Source organism: Leishmania martiniquensis, chromosome 1 (genome assembly GCF_017916325.1).
Source record: "Leishmania martiniquensis isolate LSCM1 chromosome 1, whole genome shotgun sequence".
Classification (NCBI taxonomy): Eukaryota; Euglenozoa; class Kinetoplastea; order Trypanosomatida; family Trypanosomatidae; genus Leishmania; species Leishmania martiniquensis.
The window spans coordinates 14,725-37,638 of record NC_090136.1 but is presented as its reverse complement, the minus strand read 5'-3'; the positions used below and the strand labels follow the sequence as shown (position 1 = coordinate 37,638).

At 62.3% G+C, this 22,914-nt stretch overlaps 9 protein-coding genes across 9 annotated transcripts; all 9 read left to right on the top strand.

Annotated features, from left to right (window-relative positions):
- Positions 1–134: 134 nt before the first annotated feature.
- Positions 135–2,177, top strand: LSCM1_08149 (uncharacterized protein; the record flags this gene model as incomplete). The annotated part of the gene is made up of 1 exon (XM_067325489.1): positions 135–2,177. One exon carries the CDS (start codon positions 135–137, stop codon positions 2,175–2,177), a length of 2,043 nt encoding a protein of 680 aa, XP_067181664.1.
- A 1,311-nt stretch (positions 2,178–3,488) lies between these two features.
- Positions 3,489–4,091, top strand: LSCM1_08148 (uncharacterized protein; the record flags this gene model as incomplete). Its single annotated transcript, XM_067325488.1, has 1 exon — positions 3,489–4,091. One exon carries the CDS (start codon positions 3,489–3,491, stop codon positions 4,089–4,091), a length of 603 nt encoding a protein of 200 aa, XP_067181663.1.
- A 1,100-nt stretch (positions 4,092–5,191) lies between these two features.
- On the top strand, positions 5,192–6,253 carry LSCM1_08147 (uncharacterized protein; the record flags this gene model as incomplete). Its single annotated transcript, XM_067325487.1, has 1 exon — positions 5,192–6,253. The coding sequence occupies one exon, from the start codon at positions 5,192–5,194 to the stop codon at positions 6,251–6,253; it is 1,062 nt and encodes a 353-aa protein (XP_067181662.1).
- A 762-nt stretch (positions 6,254–7,015) lies between these two features.
- Positions 7,016–7,834, top strand: LSCM1_08146 (uncharacterized protein; the record flags this gene model as incomplete). The annotated part of the gene is made up of 1 exon (XM_067325486.1): positions 7,016–7,834. The coding sequence occupies one exon, from the start codon at positions 7,016–7,018 to the stop codon at positions 7,832–7,834; it is 819 nt and encodes a 272-aa protein (XP_067181661.1).
- Positions 7,835–8,931: 1,097 nt separating this feature from the next.
- Positions 8,932–9,648, top strand: LSCM1_08145 (uncharacterized protein; the record flags this gene model as incomplete). The annotated part of the gene is made up of 1 exon (XM_067325485.1): positions 8,932–9,648. One exon carries the CDS (start codon positions 8,932–8,934, stop codon positions 9,646–9,648), a length of 717 nt encoding a protein of 238 aa, XP_067181660.1.
- An 863-nt stretch (positions 9,649–10,511) lies between these two features.
- Positions 10,512–12,299, top strand: LSCM1_08144 (uncharacterized protein; the record flags this gene model as incomplete). Its single annotated transcript, XM_067325484.1, has 1 exon — positions 10,512–12,299. One exon carries the CDS (start codon positions 10,512–10,514, stop codon positions 12,297–12,299), a length of 1,788 nt encoding a protein of 595 aa, XP_067181659.1.
- Positions 12,300–13,041: 742 nt separating this feature from the next.
- Positions 13,042–13,791, top strand: LSCM1_08143 (uncharacterized protein; the record flags this gene model as incomplete). Its single annotated transcript, XM_067325483.1, has 1 exon — positions 13,042–13,791. One exon carries the CDS (start codon positions 13,042–13,044, stop codon positions 13,789–13,791), a length of 750 nt encoding a protein of 249 aa, XP_067181658.1.
- A 1,029-nt stretch (positions 13,792–14,820) lies between these two features.
- LSCM1_08142 (uncharacterized protein) lies at positions 14,821–16,818 on the top strand (the record flags this gene model as incomplete). The annotated part of the gene is made up of 1 exon (XM_067325482.1): positions 14,821–16,818. The coding sequence occupies one exon, from the start codon at positions 14,821–14,823 to the stop codon at positions 16,816–16,818; it is 1,998 nt and encodes a 665-aa protein (XP_067181657.1).
- Positions 16,819–21,455: 4,637 nt separating this feature from the next.
- Positions 21,456–22,016, top strand: LSCM1_08141 (uncharacterized protein; the record flags this gene model as incomplete). The annotated part of the gene is made up of 1 exon (XM_067325481.1): positions 21,456–22,016. The coding sequence occupies one exon, from the start codon at positions 21,456–21,458 to the stop codon at positions 22,014–22,016; it is 561 nt and encodes a 186-aa protein (XP_067181656.1).
- Positions 22,017–22,914: the final 898 nt, after the last annotated feature.

Below are 22,914 nucleotides of genomic sequence, written 5' to 3'. Positions count from 1 at the left end.
CGTTGTCTATCTCCTCTCACTCCACCGCGACAACTGCACGCGTGTCTATCGTCTTGGTCGCTTCCTGCCCACTCTCACAGGCGCTGCACATCTCCGCACACATACGCGCACGCACGTCTTCACCCATCAGCGCCATGTACTTTGGCCAGCCGGAGTCATCGCATCGCCAGCGACCGCGTCACGACAATCGACACACACAGCACCACGGTGCGGTCGATGGCACCGCCCCCTCGGGCGCTATGACGCTGCTGCCGCTGCGCCGCCGCGACCGGGCACGCAACATCAGCGCCATACTGACGACACCCGTCGTTGAGTACCGACCGCCACGGTGGACGGAATCGCTCATGAAGTCACCCAGGGCGCTGTCTCGCGTCCCCGACCTGGCGGCCGCGGCAGCCCCTCTTGACTGCAGCAACGACGGTTACAACAGCAGCACAGCGCACGCTTACTACACCCCCTTGAAGAGCGTGGCAGCCTTCACGACTGCCCGTACTTCATCGTCTACAGGTGGTGTGGCGGTGCCCGCATCGAAGGCGGAAGAGGTGATGCTGAGCTCCTCCTCTACTGCTACGCGACAGCCATGCGCGCTCTTCTATACGGAGGCATCACCTCCCTCAGCCGCACTGCGAGCTCAGCGGGACAGTGAGGGTGCCGGCAAACGAGTACGAGGAGCGGTGACCGGCGGGGCTGCCAGCGTGACTGCAGTGCGGCATTCCTGCGGCAGGTCACCGCCACCGCATTCGGCCTCAAGTGCCCGGCAGTCACATCGCAGCGGCGGCATTGCAGAGGTCCGTCCCGGCTACACAACGTCCACCGAGCGTGCCCGTTACCGTAACAGCGTCACAAAGAAGTTGGTCGACCTCTACGACGAGGTGGCGGAGTTGCACGAGTGCCGCAAAAACATGGCCTATCAGGTGACGCAGGCGATGCGCACGGACCCTCGCAACTGCAAGGAGTCGCGTGGCGAGGTTCGACTTGCCTACAGGCCTACACCTCCACAGCAGTCCGCCGTGGAATCGGTCCAGGACGCGCTGGAGGTCCTGCACGGCGCTATGCACGAGCTAGTCGCTGTCTACTTCACCCCGGAGGAGAAGCGCTACCTCGGCATCGATACGCATCTCTTCCAAGCCAGCATGGAGAAGGCGAACACATACCAGTACGCGCCGCCTCCGCCGAAGCGGCCGTCGTCGTCGTCCAGGGGTGCCACGCTAGGGGCGCGGGGAAAGACGTCCACGGCGGCCACGTCTCCGTCGCCGTCCACTCAGCATAGTGAGGTGCGCGAAGAGCGGATGAAATGGGCCAAGAAGGAGGCGACGGAGGGCGAGACTCACGAGCACGCAGTAACCACTGCGCCGCTGGGACTTCCAGAGACCACAACACCTCCAGGCACGTCGGCACCCACGCCCACCTATTCAGAGTCTCTGCCATTGCAGTCACTGCTGCCTCAGCCGCCGCCGACGAACACAGCGCTGATGAATGCCGACAGCAGTAACGCTGGTGCCTGGTCGGAGCCAGCGGCCTCAGCCGCCATCAACTCCGCCCGCTGTTCTCTCCTCGCGTCGCCCAGCACACAGGAGCGGCAGTTCTTGGCGGAGCTCGCCCCGCCGGCGGCTTCGTCAGAGTCGGTGCCACCATTGTCGCCGCGGCTCTGCTCCACAATGGAGCAAGCCGCTGCGCCAGAGGGGGCTGAGGGAGTCTTTGGTGCCGTGAAAGAACAGCAGCTTATCGCGGACACTGAGACAGCCGAGACACAAAAGGGAGAGGGGACGCCGGAGCGCGCCCGTGGGCCTGTCGAGTCCGCGTCAACACTGGGCAGTGCATGGCCCACAGACACGGCTGCGGGGTCACCGGTGCATCCACCAAGCAGGCCGAGGCTGTCACCTGAGGCGCAGCCGCTTGTGAAGGTACCAGTGCGCGGCCGCGCTGAGCACATTCTCGTCGCCAAAGTGCCGCCGACGGTACCCCCAGAAACTGAGCTGGTGACGATGAAGGCGCAGGTGCCTGCCCCCACCTCCATCAACCTCACCTCAGTGCCTCGGCCGTCGCAACCGCCTAGCCACACAGCTTCCTCCGTCCACCACAACGGTGCATCTGCTGCTGCGAGACCTCCGCCGCAGGGGCCTAAAAAGAGGTCAGGGTTCCAGCAGCTTTTAATTGAGAGCGACAGCGACCAGTGATCTCGATTGGCAGGGCAGCGCAGAGAGCGGCGATTGTGGTGGCCGAGGGCGCCGCTTGAGGGGGCTGGGCGGAAGGCAAAGAGCGAGGGAGGCGAGGAGAGGCGTATCACGACTGCACCTCTCTCTTGCCGTGATGCTCGCAAACGGAGGAGGAGGAGGGGGGATGGCGGCAGGAGCGATTATGCGGAAGCGGTGCGCTGGGGAGGCATGGGGGTGGTTTGATGAGGGCTTCGAAGCGTTCGCTCTCCCGTGTCTCTCGACGTGTTTCTCATGAGCACTCCTCCAGGCAGCTTCCCTCCCCCCTTCACTGCACACACGCGTGCGCCTCGCATGCACTCATCCCCCTTCCTCCATTTCACCGCCTCTCCGTCCAGTGCGCTCCATGGCTCTTCCTGTATTAGACATACCGCCAACGTTTTTCGCATGAAGCCCACGCACTGCCGGGAAGAGTAAAAAAAAAAGGGTTGGCGTGAGCGAGACGAGTGCGCACCCACACGCACGTCTCCCCCACTCCCCCCTTACTTCCACCCTCGCAGATGTTTTAAGCCACTGCCACCGCCGCTGCTGCTGCCGAGAGGGCGTGGGTAGCGGCCGTAGCGACCGTGGCGAGAGGCAGTGCGTGTGTGTGTGTGTGGGGGAGGGAGCAGGCGCCTCTTTCCACCTGTGCTGACCTCGCTGTCTCTGCACCTCCTCCGCTCCTCTCCGAGTTTCCACCCCTTTTTGGGTGTGCCCAACTCACGGGTGCGTGCCCAGATGCGCGCATGCGCTGACCGAGCAATGGCTCGATCCTCTCGATCTCCCCCCGCCTTTCGCCCCTGCCATTGCGGTGTCGCACTCGCCTTTTTTTTTTGCGCCCGTGCCGTGGACAGCTGAGCATCACCACAGCGGCCGAAACTCTTTTCTCACGCTCAGCACCGCAGGACACGGCTGGGCCGTATACACGGATAGACGCTCGCGCGTGCAAACAGACACAGACAGAGGGGGGCAATTCGTTGAAGGGGAGACTGCATGTGTGCACTGCGCGCGTCGTGGCTCTTTACCCTCCGTCTTTTCGCGTCCAGTCCCCACCCGCTCAATCATTCCGACTGCCGGGGCCTATCCACCGATAGACGTACAGGCACGTGCACACGCGCGCACGCGCCTTCGAGGGCTGCTGCAGCAACACAGACGCGGGGCGCTTGACCCATATCGGAGTGGTCCCACCGGTCCCACGGCGACCGCGCAAACGTGTGTACCTCTGCCCATCGGCACTCCTTTCACTGTGCAGCGCTCTTTTTTTGACCGTTTCGTGGCGCTGCTCCCTTGGCTACCATGCGAGGAGGTCAAGTGCGGATGCTCTCTCGCAGCGTGCTCATGCGCACCGTGCCGGTGATGGCTGGCACATCGTTCGTGGCGCTGCCGAATCGCGCCCTGTCTTGGACGACGCGCTCGGTGTGCAGCGGAAGCCCGGTGCGGTTGGCGCCTGCCGCGCCGACGAAGGAGGCACCGCCAGTGCCGGGTGGCGATACGGACGTGGAGGAGACGCACCCAGATTTTCAGCCACGCCTGGTGGCCAGTGACCTCGCCGAGGACGAGATCGCTGCGATCAAGAAGGACATCCTCGACACGATTCGCGACGAGGATATCGTCGTCTTTATCAAGGGCGTTCCGGAAGCGCCAATGTGCGCCTTCTCAAAGCGCATGATCGACGTGATGGAGGCGCTGGGGGTGGAGTACACGTCGTTCGACGTGCTTGCCCACCCGGTGGTGCGCAGCTACGTGAAGGAGGTAAGCGAGTGGCCGACGATCCCGCAGGTGTTTGTGAAGGGCCAGTTCGCCGGCGGCGTTGACATCATTCTGAAGATGGCGGAGAGCGGCGATTTACAGATGCTGCTGAATGAAAAGGGCATCCGGCATCGGGATACGAAGCCATAGACGGCGGGCTGCAGCGCTTCACTGCTTTTCCGGTGGGACCACACCGCCTCCTCTCCTCTCTTCTCTTTTGATTGTTGATGTGTGTGTGCGCGTGTGTGCGTGGTCGGCCGTCTCCCCGGAGAGTCGAGCGCTCTTTGGTGATGTGGGCGCCTGTGTAGGGGTATGCCGGGCTGTGTATGCGTCCTCATCACTGTGGGCAGCGTCTAGGCTGTCTTGGCCGTCGTGTAATTGCTCAAGACCGCCAATATAAAAAGACAGATCCACTGGGCAAGCATGCGACGATGCACGCGCCTTTTTGGGCGTCTCTCTCTTTCTCAATGAGTGAGTCAAGGCGAGCGTGTCTGTGGAGCGCGGCGTAGGGGCAGCACAGGTCCGCGCGCGCGTGCCGGTCTTCTGCTGTTCCTCATCAACACGCACACACACACACACACTCCCTTCTGCGTCGTCCCCTTCGCCTCTCTTCTTTTTTTCTCGTGGCGCATTTTCCAGAGGGCTTCGCATGCCGAGCCGCACGCGCGACTGCCCTGTGAGTGGCGGAGGGTGGGGGGGCAGTTGGATATGAGGAAGGGAACCAGAGGGCGGTAGGGGGGAGGGAGGGAGGTCTGCGCTGGCGGCGGCGCCATCACACCGTGGCGGACCGCGTCCGTTTCGCTCCCTTGGCACACATTTGTTTTCTTTCTTCACCGCCTTGACTGCTTCGGCACGCCCCATCGTTTCTCTCTTTGTCACCGCGTCTCTGCGCGCGTATGTCTGTGCCTCCACGACGACTCTCATGGCCCTTACAACCTCCACCCTTTCACCCACGATCGCGCGCCCTGCCCAGTAAATTACCGCGTGTATGTGCTCTGCATCTGATCAAGGGCCCTTCGCCTACGTTCGGACCGACAGTGGGTGACGTCGATAGCAAGCCTAGCACGTGTGTGCCCGTGCCTACCCGAGGGCCCTGCATCGTCAGCAGCGAGTCCCCCCTTCCTTTAGTGACGTGCGACTCATCAGCATTGCTGCAGCACAGGACTGCCTCTTTACGTCTCTTCTGCCACATACTCAGGCACAGCAGCTCGACGCCTCCCTCCCCCCCCCCCCACCCATCGCTGTCGATCATGAGGGCCTCCACTCCTGTCCTTGCGGCCAGCGCGGCAGCGGCGACCCCCTCGTCCGCGGCACCAGCAAAGGCACTGCTCACCACCAACATCGTGGGAGGCTTGGGCAACCAGCTTTTCCTCATTGCCAATCTGTTGGCCACCGCGCGCCGCACTGGCATCCCGGCCTACGTGGAGGCCACACCGTTCAGCAGCAGCGCCGGGGCCCCGCGCCCCACCTACTGGAACTCTCTTTTTCGGAACCTCGACCGACACGGAGTGCAAGTGTGCACATCCTCGACACCGCTGCCGCCGCTGCCTCTCGTGTCCGTACCCGAGAAGCGGCCGGTGCAGAAGATGTGGCTCGATGCGCAGCGGGCCTGTGTCTACAACATGATCGGCTTTTTCCAAAGCGAGGCCTTCTTCAACGACCACCCGATCATGTCCTCCGTCATTCCACCAGAGCTGTGGAGCTGTGCCCGTGAGCATCTCGCCGCGTACTACGGCGGCGGCTCGTGCCACTGTGTGGCACTGCACGTGCGGCGCGGCGACTACACAGAGTTTGCCGATACGTTTGAGCAGCTCGACGTTGCCGACTACTACGACGTGGCGGTGCGGCAGCTGCTTGGCGGGCTGCTCTTGCGGTCGCCGTCTCCGCTGCCACCGCCGCCCGTGGACTCGGCCCCCACGTCGGCGGCGGGCACACCGCTGCTGCCGCCCCTTCATCTGCTCGTATTCTGCGATGAGGAGCGCTTTGGCCGCACCGTGGTGGGGTACTTTCGCACCAAGTACAAAGACGCTGTGAGGGCCAGCCTTGTGTGCGCAGCGACGGAGGCGAGCGTGGGCTCGGCAAAGCCCGCTGCTCCTCCGCTGCCAGAGTCGATGATGCCGCGCGATGTCTTGGAACTGTTGATGATGTCGCAGTGCGACGATGTCGTGATGGCCAACTCGACGTTCTCGTGGTGGGGCGCATACCTCAATCGCACCGCACTCCACCGCGTCGTTGCCCCGTCCCGGTGGTTCGTCAAGGATCCGTACCCGGCGTCGAATCACCTCTACTGCCCTGAGTGGGTACTCCTCTGATGGAGGCGATGAAGAGCTGGGCGGAGGTGCACGAAGCCGGCGCTCGAGTGAGGCATCTCCCTGCCTCCCTGCCGCGGGCACCGCCCGGCTCAGCAGAGGGTGACACGTGACAGATCGCCATCTGCGTCTTGGCGCGTGTCTTTCGGTGACGCCACATCCAGCCGCGAAACGTCACCGCCTTCCCCCTTCTTACGCCTCTGTTAGAGGGTTGAGCGAGACGGGGAAAAAAAGAGATCCGCTGCGGCAGTTCATGCCGCAGGAGTCGCAGCAAGGGTGCCACGCCACAGGCAACGTGGAGTTGATGAGGTGCGACTGCGTGCGATCGCAGCAAAGGAGGGACGGACGCACCAATCTCACCCCCAACGCACCTTTCCCTTCTCTGTACGTGCGCACATGCGTTCCCAGAGCGAGCGAGCGGAGACGTGTGTGTTTCGGGCCAACCCCCCCCCCCCACACACATACACACACTGGGAGAGACACTGTGGGTGTAAGCTGTCCTTTATTCCGCGCCATCACAGTCTCCCCAAGCTAGCGTTTCTGCTCTCTGCCTCTCCCTGAACGCGTGTGTACTCTCTCCATCCCCCCGTCGCTGCCGCTCCCCCTTCCCTGTACCTTCTCACATGGCCCCTCCTCCCTTCACCCATCGCCACTGTGTGCCGTCGACACTCAGGGCTTTCAACTGATTCTCCTCGCACAACACTCACCGACGCGCGTGGAGGCATTCTTGATGGCACACGGATCATTTCTGTTACTGTCACCCTGATGTCTTCCATCGGGGCTCTGTCAGTCGCGCTGCACGGCGGCACCAACGTGTACAAGTGCCGTCTAGACTGCCTCAAGATATTGCACGCCGTGGCACAGTCGTCACAGCCATGGTGGACGTCGGGCTGCGCCGACCTCGTTCGCCAGGCAGAGTGGTTGAGCACCTCGACGAGTCCCGCTACTGCACGTAAGCACCCAATCATTGTCGTGGAGGGAATGGATGGCACTGGAAAGACACGTGTCACACGTACGTTGGCCGAAAAGCTGTCGGGGGTGGCCATGGGTACGCCGCCGCCGCAGTTCGCTGACGCTCGCGAGACCTTCCGCAGGCAGGAGGAGGCTGTGGCGAGAGCCTTCTACTCTGCTGCCAACTACGTCGCTGCCGAGGGCATCCTCGCAGCGTCACAGCTTTCCATAGTGGTTGTCGACCGGTGGTGGTGCTCTACCTGCGCGATGGCGCTGGCAAACAGCCGCAGCTATGACAGTCTGCCGCCCAGCAGCGATGCGGTTTACCGCTGGCCAGAGGACCTCCCTGCGCCGGATGCAGGGTTCCTACTCTGCGTGGATGAGGCGGTTCGGGTAGCGCGTATCCGCAAGCGTGCCCCTGAGGATGCCGAGGAGCGGCGCCTCTCCTCTCAGAGCGAGATGCGCCGCGTGGTGATGGAGGTGTACCACCGCACCAATATGCTTACCGAGGTAGCCGCACCGTCGTATCGGGCAGCTGTGAATGACATCCTCCGGCTGCTACACGAACGTGGCGTGAGGCATTCTGCCGTGCCCTTTACGCAGGCAGAGCTCGACAGCGTCGAACCGGTTTAGGGGGCGCTCGTGTGGCACGGCGGAGAGAGCGCTTCGCTCCACTCTGCTCAATCCCCCCGCCCTTCCCCTTTTTTCCTGCCGGCCCTGTCACGGCGCCCCATCACCGCGTGGTGCATTTTCCCCTCGGAGGGTGATGTGGGGTGGGGGTGGCGCAGGCCCGTCCTGCACAGCGCCATCCGGGTCCTGGCCGCCGACGCTCCTAGCGATGGATCGCACTGATGTGCGTCTACGTCGCCGGCACGTGGCCCCTGTGTCACGACCAGAGGGTGGCGGTGGTTGGGCCAGGTCAAGCGATACGGGGGATAGAGAGAGGGGAGGGAGGGGGGAGGGAGGAGGGGGCTGATGAGTCTCTGTCTCCGCTGCCTTGGATGAATCGGCCGTCTCCCTCTTATCCAATCTCTTCAGCGTTGCTGACCGTCGCCTACGTTCTATCGCCGCCCTCCGTGAGAGGGACAGGACAACACCCGCCTCTTGCCTTGTATCCTCTCCGACTGTCCTCGTCGTTGCCAACGTCGGCCCCGCCTCCTCCATCTCCCCCGTAACCTCTCCCCTCTTGTCGCGCGTCTTCAACGTCTCCACTCATGCAAGGCATACTCGCGCGTCTGCGTGCGCAGGAATGGCAGATGGGGCCAACAGCCTCTCCGCTCATTTTCCGCCTCTCTCTCTCTCTGTCTCTCGCTGCCTTTCCTTGACGCAAGATCGGGCCCACTCCCTCCACGGGGACGCTGCCGTGTATGGACCACCCCCTGACCCTTTTCTGTGCTGCTGCTGCTCGTGGCGAGTGCGATCACTGACAACCTTTCATCTTCTCTACCTACCTTCACACGCTGCTGTCACGCTTGCTCCGTTGCCACGGCTGCGTGCACGCTCCCACTACTTTGCGGCACGTGGCTGACACACGCACGCGTGTGCGACGTGCGCATCGCTCCCTTCTTCCTCAAGTTGACCACACTTCGCTACCATCGCCCCCTTTAGAACGCCATCGCTCTCCCTCTCTCTCCCTCACTCTGCTGCTCACCCACGTCAAAAACACGATTGAGTGGCCATCCTGCCTCCACCCCGCTCACTGCTGCCTCGTACGTCGCGCGTCACGAAGCATGCCCGCCTCCTCCACGGCTCCGGTACTGGCCGCTCCTTCCACCAAGGAGAGACCAAGTAGCAGCGGAGGTGTGCTTCTGCCGCTTGCGGTGGCAGGAGCGGCTCTTCTATGCCTGTGGAAGGCTGTGCAGGTGTGCTCGGTACCCGTTCACCCGCGCTGCGTCACCGTCGTCTATGACACGCGTCGCAAGACGGTGTTGTGCACCTCGGCAGATCGCGAGATGCACAGAGACTCGCTGCCGCGGGTGTCGCACTTCGACGCGTCACTGTACTTTGGGTCGACGCTGATGTACTGGAGCCGGACGCGGCTGCTGGTGCCGCCGTCGTCCTTTTTTGGCGTCTTCACTCTACCACGCGGCGTCTTGGAGCCACCGGGCGAGTCCGTGAACTGTGCTGTGGAGGAGGTGGCGATGCGCGACGGGTCGGTAAATATGGCCCTGACCGTCTTCTACACGATACCTTTTGACGAGATCGAGCGGTACCTCGCCGCTGTCGGCCCAGTGCCGCCGAACGAGGTGATAGGCAAGGCCGTGGCTCACCTCGCACGAGTGCGGTGCGCGGAGCAGTCTGCCGGCATCCTGCTTAGCAAGGCCCGCCGTGAAGCGGTCTTCCTGGGCCCGTACAAGGGCCACCTTACCGCCAAGCTCATGTCCGAGGCCGCGGTGCTGGTGAGTGACGTGACTGTGGAGAGTGTAGTGCTGCTCGAAGGGGTGTAGCAACGGTGCAGAGAGGCCGCCTGTCCATGTTGGCTCTCCCGCGCTCAGCGTCTGCTCCTCCCGCCTCTTCTCAGGCGAAGGTCGACACAGCAGAGGGACAGCTTTCTGTCTCCCTCTCCTTCGGGTTGGCTGCAGGTGTATGTGTGTGCGTGCCCTGCGTCGTTTTGGCTCCATCTAACGGCCGCTGAGCTGCTCCCTCTCCCCCTTTGTAACCGCTTCGGGATGTTGGTCGTCACTGCCGAGGGCGCCTGTCTATCCACAAACCTATGCAGGTGCACGTGTACACACACACACACGCCTCAGCGCTGCTCCAGTCCCTTGTAGTGGCCACTGGGAGCGTGGCCGACCCCAGTGACGCGAAGTGCCCCCTTCGGCGCTCACCCTTCTTGCTCGCTCCGCCGGTCGTCACTGGAACGGTATCAGAGAAGTGCGCGTGGCATCACTTGCTCTCTCGCCCAATCTGCGCCTCTCCTCCTCCACCCTCCCTTCCGCCTTAAATGCTCCTCTGTCTCCCCGCACCCACCAGTACACAATCAGGACACCGTGCACCTCCTCACCACCGCCATCACTCTACCAGAAACGTCTTTGCGCTCTTGCGGCATTTCACGTGACTCTCTTCCTTTGCACAGATATTTATCGTGCGGTGCTGCCACTGCAGACTCCCCCACCCCGCCACCACGCCGCCCTCTTCTTATCCACTCCACAGGCAGAGATCCGCACCCGCCACTGTGCCCGTATGCGCTCGAGCACCACTGCGTGCCTGCGACGCGCTCCCTCTCTTGCCGTCTCGCCTCTGTCTTTGCGCAGTCTAGTGCGCCTCTTCTCCGTCTTCCGCCCGGACACTCCGCCCAAGGGCTGCACACATGTCCTCCGTTGAGTTCGTGCGCAACGTGGGCGCGCACACCACCGTCTACCGCTGGGAGGCTGCCGGGCTAGAGGATTTGAACCGCCACAACAAACTCAGCACCCTCCCCTTCTGGGTCCCTAATGCAGCGACACGCAGGCATCAGTTCAAGGCGGTGCTGCTGCGCGGCTTGGTGCTGAGTGCGAGCCCCGCTAGCGACCCATTTGGCGTACTCGTCGAGCTCATCCCACCTCCACCGCCGCCGGTAGCGACAGCACAGGGGCCAGCAGCAGTCTCGTCTTCCGCCTCCTCGAGCGACTACCCTGGCGGCTGTGCCGTGACGTGCGAGGTGCTGCCCATCGACTCTACGATTTCAACGGCGGCGGCGGCACAGAGGAAAGCGATCGTAGCCACTAAGACGGCCGTGTTAGACACAAACAACACGCAGGTGAGCTTCCCGGACTTCATTCCAGCAGAGGTGCTCCACAACGCGTGCTACGTCAGGGGCGCGCCGAAGTCATTCACGCTGCAGATCACCATCGAGACCGGCATCAGTGTCCCGCTGCACCATGCCGCCTCGACCGCCTTCTCATTCCTCTCCTCCCTGACGACGTCAGTCGGCCACTTGCTGGACAACACCGCGCAGCTTTACCACGAGGGGCGAGAGAGCATCCACAGCGCCCTTCTCGCGCCCACCGCATCCGCTCTGGCGCACTCCTCCGAGTTGTGGCACGGCACCACGCCCACGCTGTCGGCGACCACTGCTGCCGCTTCGGCGGCGCCAGCGACGGCTGCTTCTTCCTCTGTCGCCACTCTGCCGCCGTGGGAGCAGCCGCCGGAGGAGTGGCGTGGCCGCGCCGCTGAGTGGCGCTTACTTGTAGGCGAGCGGCTGGCTGGGCTGGACGGCACGTACCGATATGGGGTGGGGAAAACGCTCTCTCCGGACGAGGTGGGGCTGCTGGCGGAGGTCGGCCTCTGTGAGGCAGACTTGTGGGCGCTCTACAGCTTATTTGACTTCAACCGGGACGTGCAGGAGGGCCTCCTCGCCTCCGCCGAGGTGCGGGCTCGCCGCTATCGTCTGGTGCCGGCCCGCCTCAAGGAGGAGACCTTCTGGGCGAACTACTTCTGGAAGGTAAACTGCGTCGGCCAGTGCGTGACTGAGCGGCAGGTGGCCGCAGTGCTTGTGACTCTGTGCATGCCTGCACGGACCGGCCACACAGACCTCTTCGCCCCCGTAGAGGGGGTGTTGCGGCACATCCTCGACGGCGAGAGTGCCGTGGCGGTCGTTGAGGGCTTCATCAAGCGTGGCGAGGCGGCAGAGCCGTGGTGCACTGTGGCAGCGGAGACGGCGCGCCACTACAGAGACCTGCTAGATGTTGCCTCACAGCGCGCCGACCTTGCAGGCAGCACACGCCAGCATGTAGAGTCGACCCTTTCCAGGTTGGAGGAGGCTCTGTCGTGGTACGGCGACGCACTGGAAGGTCCCACGAATCCGCCTCCTGTGCCCGTCGACAGCGATGCAGGCGCTGCTGCTGATGCTGCGGCTTCGGTGGCGGATGAGGTGACAGAAAATGTTGCTGCGGGCCCTTCACCTGCACCGCCATCGATGAAGGAGGCAGAAGCCGTGTCAGAGCAGCAGCAGCAGCAGCAGCCATTTTCTGGGGCCTCTCCCGATGCCGCTGTTCTTGCGGCAGCAGAGGCGACAGCATCACGCCCCGACACAGGCACCGGTGACGCCCCCCCGAACATCGCACAGGTCACGTTTGCAAAGATGCCTTGGGAGGAGGAGGAGGAGGGGGAGGGGTAGGCAGAGATGACGCCCATCGCATTAGGCGAGACGGCGTGCTGTGGTGGAGCGCACGAAGGCGCTGCTGATGACGCGCTCGATACGTTTGCCCCGAATGTGACTTTCCGCACGCACTCTTTGAGCTTCTCTCGTTTGCCGCCAACCCTCCCTCAACCTCAACCTCCTGCACCCGACTAACGGTGGCTCGCACGTGGAGGATCTCTCACACCCTCACCGCTTTCTCTCCTGTCTCTCCGTGTGTACGCATGTCGGCTCGCCGCTGAGAGGTTTCGCCTCCTAACTGTCCTTCGCCGCGCCAGCACTTCGCCTCTTTTCACGGACTTCTTCACTCGCTCTCTGTCCCGCCTTCTTTAGCGCGTCGCATCATGCGTGGCGCCCACCTCTCATGTGTGTGTATCCGCCATCTTAACCGCTCACTCCTTCCCTCGCTGTTCTTTTTTTTTCTCTGCGCCGCGGAGCACTCCCTCACCGCTGATACCGCCAGCGCACTCCCAAGAAGGGCTATCGGGCGCGTTGTCGGAGAGTCTCTTCCCCCGTTGTCTTCTCGCCCCCCTCCCCGGAGGCAGCGGCAGGGTCGTCGGAGCTCGCCTCCCTCCATCTTCCGTCTTCCGTCTTCCTCTATCGCCGTAAATCCTCACAGGGCTCTGGCGTCCCCCCACCGTCGCCGCTTCTGCATCGCATCAGTGAACACACACACACACACACACGAGCGTTCATAATACAAAGAGGAGAGTAGACGAGGATGCGGCGGCTGCTGCTCTTGCGCCCGTGCCCCATTGGCTGCTGCAGCACCACTGTAAGCAGTAGCGCCGGCGCCGCTTTCCCCAGTGCCGTGGCACTGACTTCGGTGTTGGCTTTAGTCGCGCGCGGGATCTCGACCAACGGCCGCGTCACGAATGAGGACCGCCGCTGGTGGCTGGTGCATCTTGAGTGCGCGCCGGATGTGACGCCCGGCACGTTTGTCTCGTGGCTTGACTGCTGTGGCACCCACACCACCAAGAAGCTCATCGAGCGCAATATTTGGACCATCGAACAGGTGGCCGAGCTCGACTCGGACCGCGTCGATGAGCTGAAGTACAAGGAGGGCTGCCTGAAGATGGATGTCGTCTGGGAGCACGCGCGCACCATCATCACGGCGTTGAAGCAACGCGAGGTGAGCGGCGGCGTCGAGTCTCAGCTGCAGAGTCGGATTCTCCAGCTGCGCAAGAGGCGTGAGTTGGAGCGGCAACGCGAGTCCATCACGAAGGAGCGGGCGGCGATGAGCGACAAGCGCGAGGAGACGCTGCGGAAGCTGCGCGAGAGCATCGCAGCCAAGAAAGCGGCGCTGCGCAAGAAGCTGGAGGAGCAGCGCGGTGAGGCGACATCAGCCGCTGCGCCTGCCGAGAGCGTGTCGACAGAGACGCATAGCCGAGCCTCGGAGGCGGTTGTGGAAGACGAATCTGCCGGCAATATTGTCGATCGAATGAGCAGCGGCAAACCTCCTCGCGCCTGAGCTGCAGTGCTTGTGAGCGCGTTTGTATGTGTACCAAGAGGCTGTGTGCGCTGCCGTAAGAGGAGCTGTGACGAAGGTGCTCGTCGTGTGCGTGTTTGTGTGTGCGTGCGTGCGTGTGGGTGGGTGGGGGGGGGCGAGAGGGGACGGCGTAGGCTGAGGAGGACCGACGGCTTCAGCGGACTTGCCAAGCCGAGAGGGGGAGGGGGGATAGTGAGATGCGCCAAGTTGGAGAAGGCCTTTTCACACTGACTGGTCTGCCCTTTCTCTCTGCTCCTCTCTCCTTCTACAGCTGCTTGGTGCGTCTTTCGGCTGCTCTTCCTTTCTTTCGTCTCCTCGTATGCCTCACCCGCAGCAAGCGTCACCGACCCGCCCAACTGTTGCACTGCCGTTCGTCTGCGGACGAGTCGCAGAAGGTGTTTGGGGTGGGGTGAGGACGCAGTACGGGTAGCCCTCCATCCCTCCTGACACACACACACACACAAACACACACAGAGAGACGCATTAAGAGGAGCGAAAGAGAGTGACGGATAAGACACGTGCAAAGCCATCGCGGCAGTGACGACGGCCGGCCCGACAAGTTCGGCAACTGAACGGTGCGGTGGTTGTGGCGTGTGTGTGTGTGTGGAAGTGGTTTGGCACAGGGCGTTAGCAAGGAAGACTGCGTTTCCTTGGACGAGAAGAGGGAGCGAGACTGCTGCCGCATGACGAGAGGCGTCTCGGCACTACACTTACACACACACACTCATACACACACCTCTCTCCCTTACCTGCGGTCTCGCCTCTCGCCATGCGCACACGAAAAGGTGCCCACTTCCCTCCCTGCCCCCGGATGGCTTCATCTGCATCACCAGCGCCGTTTTCAGGGAAGCGGCTGGGATACTCAGGCCGGGACGGAAATAGGCCAATGCTGCTGACGTGTGCACTGCTGTTACACTTCTACTCTCTCTCTCCCTCTTGGTGCCCCCCTCCCCCTCTCCCCAACTCCTCTCCCTCCGTCTTACCCACAGCTGCAAGTGAGCTCAGCAAACCATGCCTGCTCCGATTTTCGACAAGGTGCTCGTCGCCAACCGCGGCGAGATCGCCTGCCGCGTGATGGCGACTTGCCAGCGTCTGGGAATCAAGACAGTCGCTGTCTACTCCACCGCTGATGAGCACGCCAAGCACGTCAAGATGGCGGACGAGGGGGTCTGCATCGGCCCTCCCGCCTCTGTGGAGAGCTACCTTCGCATCGACAAGATTGTGGATGCGTGCAAGAAGACAGGCGCTCAGGCCGTGCATCCTGGCTACGGCTTCCTCTCCGAAAACGGCGAGTTCCAGTCGGCCTTGGAGAGGAATAACATTACCTTCGTCGGTCCGGACGCGCACTCGATCAAGGCTATGGGCGACAAGATCGAATCGAAGCGGCTCGCCCGCGATGCTGGTGTGACCTGCATTCCTGGTTTCATCGGCGAGGTGAAGACGCACGAGGATGTGCTGAGGTTTGCGAGGGAGGTCGGCTACCCTGTCATGATCAAGGCCTCCGGCGGTGGCGGTGGGAAGGGCATGCGCGTGGCCTACAATGACAGCCAGTGCGTCGAGTACTACGACCTCTGCAAGGAGGAGGCCAAGGCCGCCTTCAACAGCGACCGGATGCTCGTGGAGAAGTTCATTGAGAACCCGCGCCACATCGAGATACAGGTGATCGCGGATCGCAGGGGCAACACGCTGTACCTGCCGGAGCGCGAGTGCTCCATTCAGCGCCGCAATCAGAAGGTGATCGAAGAGGCGCCGTCGGTCTTGCTGGACGCGAAGACCCGGAAGGCCATGGGCGAAGAGGCCGTCGCCATGGCGCGCGCCGTGCAGTACGTGAGCGCCGGCACAGTCGAGAACGTGGTCAACCCGCAGAAGCAGTTCTACTTCCTCGAGATGAACACGCGCCTCCAAGTGGAGCACCCCATCACGGAGGAGATCACGGGCGTCGATCTCGTCGAGCAGATGCTTCGGGCGGCGGCGGGCCTGCCGCTCAGCATCACACAGGACGACATCAAGATCAACGGGCACGCGACGGAGTGCCGCGTGTACGCGGAGGACCCAATGAAAAACTACTTCCCGTCCATCGGGCGCCTCACCGTTTACCAGGAGCCGACAGGCCCCGGCGTGCGCTGCGACTCCGGCATTGTCGAAGGGTCACAGATCTCGGTCTACTACGACCCGCTCATCTGCAAACTTTCCACCTGGGGTGCGAACCGCACGGCGTGCATCGAGCGCATGGAGAAGGCACTGGACGAGTACGTCATTCGTGGACTGCGCCACAACATTTGTCTGCTTCGCGACGTAATTACGGATCCGCGCTACCAGAGCGGCGACCTCACCACAAGCTACTTGGCAGAGCAGTACCCGAATGGCTTCAAAAAGGCGTCGCTGATTCCGGAAGAGACCCAGTTGCTATACGAGGTGGCCGCCTGCGTGTACCTGAAGCGCGAGCGCAACCACTACACCCAGGGCACCGCTCCCTCGGAGCGTCAGCTCTACGTCTCCCTCAACGCCAAGCAGGAGGGCGAGATGCCGGTGTACGTTCGCCAGCTCGGTGACTCCCGCTTCGAGGTCGCCGCATCAAGGGAAGGCCCGTTCAAGGCGCTCGAGGTGGCGTGGAAGGTCGACCACCCCATCATCCGCGTGAAGGATGGCAAGAGGGAGTCGGTGCTACAGTTTTGGGGCACCAACGAGGTGGCCTACGGCATCCAGATGAAGGGCACCACCTTCGACGTCAACGTGATGAGCGACCTTCAGTCCGTGCTGGGCCACTTCGTGCCGGTTGTGGAGACGGCCATCAATGCTAAGCAGATTCTGTCGCCCATGCCGGGCGTCATTGTCGCCGTCAGGGTCCAGCAGGGCCAGAGGGTGGTCGCCGGCGAAGAGATCCTGACGCTGGAGGCCATGAAGATGCGCAACAAAATCCACGCCCTGGCCGACGGTAGGGTGAAGGAGATCAAGGTGAAGGTCGGCGTCACCGTGGAGGACAGCGAGGTCTTGGTCGAGCTTGAGTAACGCGCACACATGGCCGGAGTGATGCGGGCGCGCTCCCCTCCCTCCCTCCCTCCCCTAGTCCGCCCCACGGGTGCGCATGGATGGGCGCCACGCTTTATCTCGTGTGCGTCTGCGTGCAACGTTCGAGGCAGCTTACGGGTGGAGGCCATTGCGCGGCTGCCGCCCGCTCTTTCAACGAGGGGGGGTTCGTGCACACTGTGCTGCACAGCACGTTCGCCTTCTCTCTTCACTCTGCCTGTGGATGTGTCCTGCACCGTCTGCGGATGCAGCGGGGGGAGGGTACTGATGCGCAGAGGAAGAGGCGTGGTCCGGGGCCAGGGCGTGATCGGTGCGCCATGTGCAGACGGGGCATGCCGGCACAGGCGACAGGACCGCGAAAGGAGACGTGTCGGAGGCGTGAACGATGAGTCCGAGGTTTGTGAGGGGGGGCACCCGCGACCTCTCCTCGTGTCCCTCCGAGCGCACTCACGCGTTGACACGCGCACGCGCACCCTTCTCTCGTTTCCGGTGAAGGGGGAAAGACTCCACGCACGGAAGGGAAGGGTGGAGCGCTCCCCCGCACCCTCTCCGACAGCCCACCGACCCCTTCGTGAGGTCGCTGATGACGCCCAAGCCTGCCCGCATTCTCACCGTTGCCAATAGACGGCTATGACGGATGAGAGGAATGCCGATAGCTTGGGGTGCTTGGGTGACGAGAAGAGGTGAGGGGCACTGTCGCTGCTGGTGCTCATCCCTCTTCTTCGCTCTGCTCACCCCGCAGACCCCTCCCTCCCCCTCCCGAATCCCTCCCCACTCCTCTCCTCCGCTTCCGTCGGTCTGCACAACGTCGATCGGCGGAGAACAGAACAGAACGACGTAGTGCGGGGAAAGCGGAGGGCCCAGCGCCGGGGCGGTGAATGGGGAGAGGGGTGAGAGGGGAACGCAGAGCAGCACGGCGCTGAAATGCACCCATCGCATCCGTGCCGCATCTTCTCGCCCCATTATTGTGCTTGTGTGCGGGACGCCTGCAAAGTTGGAGCCACCGCACTCTCTGTGTTTCTCACTGCTTTCCGATTCTTACCCCTCCCCTCCCTCACCTCGATGCGGAAGCGCACACACTGGGGCCGTTTGCTTCTAAGAAAAAATGTGAACGACCATACACGCTACGCCTTTTCTTCCGCTTCAACAGCTTACCTTTACGCACCAGCGGCCCCCGCCCCTCTCTTTCTCTGTACAGTCGTCTTTATCCCTCTCTCGCCCGCTGCTTTCCTGTGTGTGTCGCCTCATGGCCTCATCGGCCCCCCTCCCCCCTCACTGCCGCGTTTTCTTTGCCCTTTCTATGATTCCCTTCGCCACTGTTGTGGCTTATACAGCACAGAGCATGAGGAAAGCAGGCCTGCCCACGTGGGATATACACGATCGCATGAGCATGAATAGCGGTGACTGTGGTGATGTGGTGACTGTGGCCCACCACCAAGTGAGAGCGGGAGGGCCCGTGCGGCTCTCAGGATGTGCAGGACATCCGCTTTCAGTGGCGAGGACCGGATGAGCCGGTAAAGGGAGGCGACGGTGCGTGCGTATATGTGCTCATGGCGGGGCGGGGAGGGGGGAGGGCGAGGCGGAAAGAGGGAGAAAAAGGGCTGTAGCGATGGAGGACGCCCGCTTTGCTTCTCTTTTTTTTTTGCTCCCTCTCGACTGGCCCCCGTGCGTCTCGCGCTGCTCTTTTTCTGCGGCTACCGACCGCTTCTTTGGTGCCCCTTTGGCCGTTTTCTCTCTTTGCCCTTCTCTTCTCTGCTGTTTGCCTATCGATGTGTGCGTGTCTCTTTCTCTCTTTGGGGGCTTTTTGTATGCTGCGTGGGGACTGTCGTGGTGTCCTTTTGGCGTCTGGCTGCCGAGGCCGCGCGTGGGTGTATTGGTCACCGTTGCACATCGATGAAAAAGGGGGACGTGCCTCCTGAGGCCTCTACTGCGGCCACGCACAGGCACACGTCGTCGTCGTCGTCGTCTCTCTCTCTCCCTCTCTTTTCTGCTCTCTCGGCTTAAGCTTTTGTAGGAGGGGGAGGGGGGATGGCGCTCGCGTGGCACGGCGGAGAGAGCGCTTCGCTCCACTCTGCTCAATCCCCCCGCCCTTCCCCTTTTTTCCTGCCGGCCCTGTCACGGCGCCCCATCACCGCGTGGTGCATTTTCCCCTCGGAGGGTGATGTGGGGTGGGGGTGGCGCAGGCCCGTCCTGCACAGCGCCATCCGGGTCCTGGCCGCCGACGCTCCTAGCGATGGATCGCACTGATGTGCGCCTACGTCGCCGGCACGTGGCCCCTGTGTCACGACCAGAGGGTGGCGGTGGTTGGGCGAGGTCAAGCGATACGGGGGATAGAGAGAGGGGAGGGAGGGGGGAGGGAGGAGGGGGCTGATGAGTCTCTGTCTCCGCTGCAGAGGAGAGAGTTGAAAGAAAGTGGACGAAGGCGGGGGAGAGAGAGCGACTCTGACGCTTTTACTGTCTCGCCTTCCCCCCACCCCCACCCCCGGAGCGCTGCATCTCTTTGGGTGGCGCGCATGTTTTTTCCTTGGTTTTTTCGCACTTTTTTGTGCGCTTACGCCGGTCGGCAGCACGGCAGCTTACTGAGGCCGGACATCTCGCTCGACTTGCCACGACTACTTCTGCACGCATGCCCCCACCCCGCGCCCTCCAGTTCTCTTTCACGCCACGTGTCACCCGGGAAAAGCTGACGGCAACAACTCAGGAACGGAAATGGAGAGGCAGAGACGGCGGTAGATGTATGTGCGTGTGTGTGTGAGAGAGAGAAAGAGCAGTGATACTGACAAAGGTGGCATACGACATAGGGCACATGCATGCATGCGGCCGCTGTGGTGACGTTGATGACCCCTCCTACGACCACCAGCCCCTGCAGCACAGTACTCTGCGCGGCGTATCCAATGTTCAGTTGCACAGCAATGCACCGCCACGGATCTCTGCAGTGTGCTTTCCACGTATTTTTGACCGTGAGGCGGCACCGTACCGCCGCTTTTCCTCACGCGCGGAGGCGCTTGAAAAGCGGTACCGAATACAAGCTGCGTCCCGAGACCCCGAGCAGCCACAGCCGACGGGAGAGGAGGAAAGAAGGAGAGGAGCGAGCGCACATATGTGCGCAGGTGCGTCCCGAGAGACGAGGAAACGGAAACGAAGACAGCGGCAAAGAAGCTCAGGAAGCGGTAAATTGTGTCAGCCTGCAAGAGGAAGTCTGTGAGAAGATCACAACAGTCCACACACACACACACACAGACAAGCCCAAGCGCATACAACGTCGCTGGCTCTTGCACCACTGCTGATGCGCTTCTTGCGAAGGCCCTCGCTTACAGCATACCACTGTGTGACGGCCCTGGCAGTTGTAATCGCATCCGTTCGAGGGGAACACGCGCCGAGAGAGGGGTGAAGATGGCAATGGTGACACTTTACCACTTGACATGTGATACTGTTCGGCGCAGACGTCACCGCCAATGCGTTTCAGTTACATCCCTTTCCTCTGCCTCCTCCACAATGACAGCGGAGAGGGGCGGCGACACACCTCTCGGTGCGCGTAGCGTCACCCGCCGTGCGGTAGCACCACTCTCCCTTCCTCGAAGTGGATAAGTGGGAGACGGCCGATTCATCCAAGGCAGCGGAGACAGAGACTCATCAGCCCCCTCCTCCCTCCCCCCTCCCTCCCCTCTCTCTATCCCCCGTATCGCTTGACCTGGCCCAACCACCGCCACCCTCTGGTCGTGACACAGGGGCCACGTGCCGGCGACGTAGACGCACATCAGTGCGATCCATCGCTAGGAGCGTCGGCGGCCAGGACCCGGATGGCGCTGTGCAGGACGGGCCTGCGCCACCCCCACCCCACATCACCCTCCGAGGGGAAAATGCACCACGCGGTGATGGGGCGCCGTGACAGGGCCGGAGTGCGGTGCACGACCAATGCTCCACAGCACGCCGAGTGAATTTGGTGAAGACAAACAAAGAGGGCTGCACGAGACGGTGCGCTGCTGGCCCATTGCGCGTGCGCAACGTAGCGTCAGGCCGGCCGTACCTTCGCCACCGGAGTCGAGGGGTCTCACAGTTAGTGGCGGGCTGGTTGGGCAACTTTTGAGTCCGCGTGTCGTGTCAGTCTCACTAATTCTTCGTGAGCCTCCGTGCACGGCAACCGGCTAACAGATGCACATGGGCCAGTGTCTGTATAAAAGGCTATGCCTTCCGGTACTTCTGCTTCGTCGCTACCGCTTCTTTTTTTTTTTCAACGCGCTCCCAACACCTCACCGTCTTTCTCCTCCTCTACGGTGTACGCTACGCACGGATGCCGCTGTTGCTGCTGCGGTGTTCGCCACCGCTACCGTGGTCGCCCTTTTAGCACTAAAGAAGATAGCCAGTGGGGGCGCACGACCGCCTCCCGGCCACTCTTTTCGTCCCTTTAGTGCTGCCCGGATCTCCGCCCTTCTCGAAACGGTGCCACACCCCAGCGTGGCACGCTGTAAAGCAAAGGCCGTCGGTGCCTGTGGCCTCCTCCTCGCGTCCATAGCTTTCTGAACGGCCCGCTGCTCGCCTCTGCAGCCCCCTCTTCCTTTCAAAACTCCCACACCTCGGCGCGCCTTGCGAACGCCTTGGCCTGCAGCATCGTTCGCCATATGAAGCGAGCGCGCTCTCCCTCGGCAGGGAGCAGCTTGGCGACCTCGACGCCATCCGCTGCCTCTCTCTCCAGCTCCTCGGTCTTTCACCGATCGCTGTCCTCTTCTTCGTCTCTGTCCGCCGTGGAGGAGTATGAGGAGCCGACGGTAACGCCACTTCTTTCGACTCTGGAGCGGGTGCTCGCGCAGTTGAAAGAGGGAGAGCTATTCGCTGATGCCCTTCGACGCTACTCAAAAGAAAACCTATCGACGTTCGAAGCGCTCACCCAACTTCACCAGGAAGCCATGGCCCAGCATGCGTTTGTGATGATGCGCATGACGCGCGAGGCGATTCTTCTAAAGGCCCTCGAAGAGGCCCACCGCGCCAGCACCGCTCTCCCCCGCGTGTGGATGATGCGGTGGAAAGCGAAGCCGACTGTCGTGCATGGACCCTTTTCCGACGACGCCATTCAGCAGTGGTGCTGCGATGGCTATTTCGGCAAGAAGGAGGCAGAGCTTCGTGACATCAACGACGTCAGTAAGTCGTGGAGACCGGCACTGTCAGTGGCGCAGGGTGGTTGAGTTGCTTAGCATTCCCCCTCTCTTCTTTCGTCCCTCAGGAGCCGTTTTGCTTTAACCCCGAGGGCGTCTCTCGGCACCACCAGCCCTCCCCCCTCCCCCGCACGCGCGTGCACATGCCGTGCGGAGCGGAAAGTAAACGCGAAAGGCTCACACCAGCGCCATTTTCTCACAGCTCCTTACCACACTTGCGGATGTGGAGATGCTCGCATGTTTTGGTGACACTGCGCTGAATAAAAGAGATGCGCATCTGGCGCTACTCCTGCGGCTCGTCCATCGGGGCGAGCAGCGCCGTACACGCACCCTCTCTTTCTCCGTATGGCCTCCATTGCTCCCCTACCTCTCTGCCTGGGCATTTTGCACACTCACGCCACCGACTCCTGAAAGGGACGGTGTGACACTCTTGGACCGCATCTCCATCCTTCTCAGCACCCTTTCATTTGATAACCGTCTGAGAAGAACGCCAGTAAGAAGAGAGGGGACACACTTATGCACACACGCACACACACACCATCGTGTATATATATATATATATGTATCTGCGTAGAGGTACACACACCCTCCCTCCTTCCCTTCCCTCTGCCGCTCTCTCCCTCCCTCCCTCCCCCCCTACAGAGGTGCTTCGGTGAAGTACCACCGCCTCCATCATCTCAGATTGCGTATCGGCTCGGCGAAGCGACTTTGCGCCTTCACGCGCTCGCTCCATCACATCAGGCCTCTTTTTTTTTTCCTTCTCGCGCTCTCTGCCGCTCTCTCCGTCTTCGCAAGCGCTTTCGTCCGCAAAGTGAGTAGAGGCACCCGCTGCCCGCCACCGCCTGCTCCACTGTCTCTGCTCATCTTTTCTCCCCCTCGGTGGTGGTGAAGGTCACGCGTCTGCAACGTCGCTTCCGCTGCTCCCGTC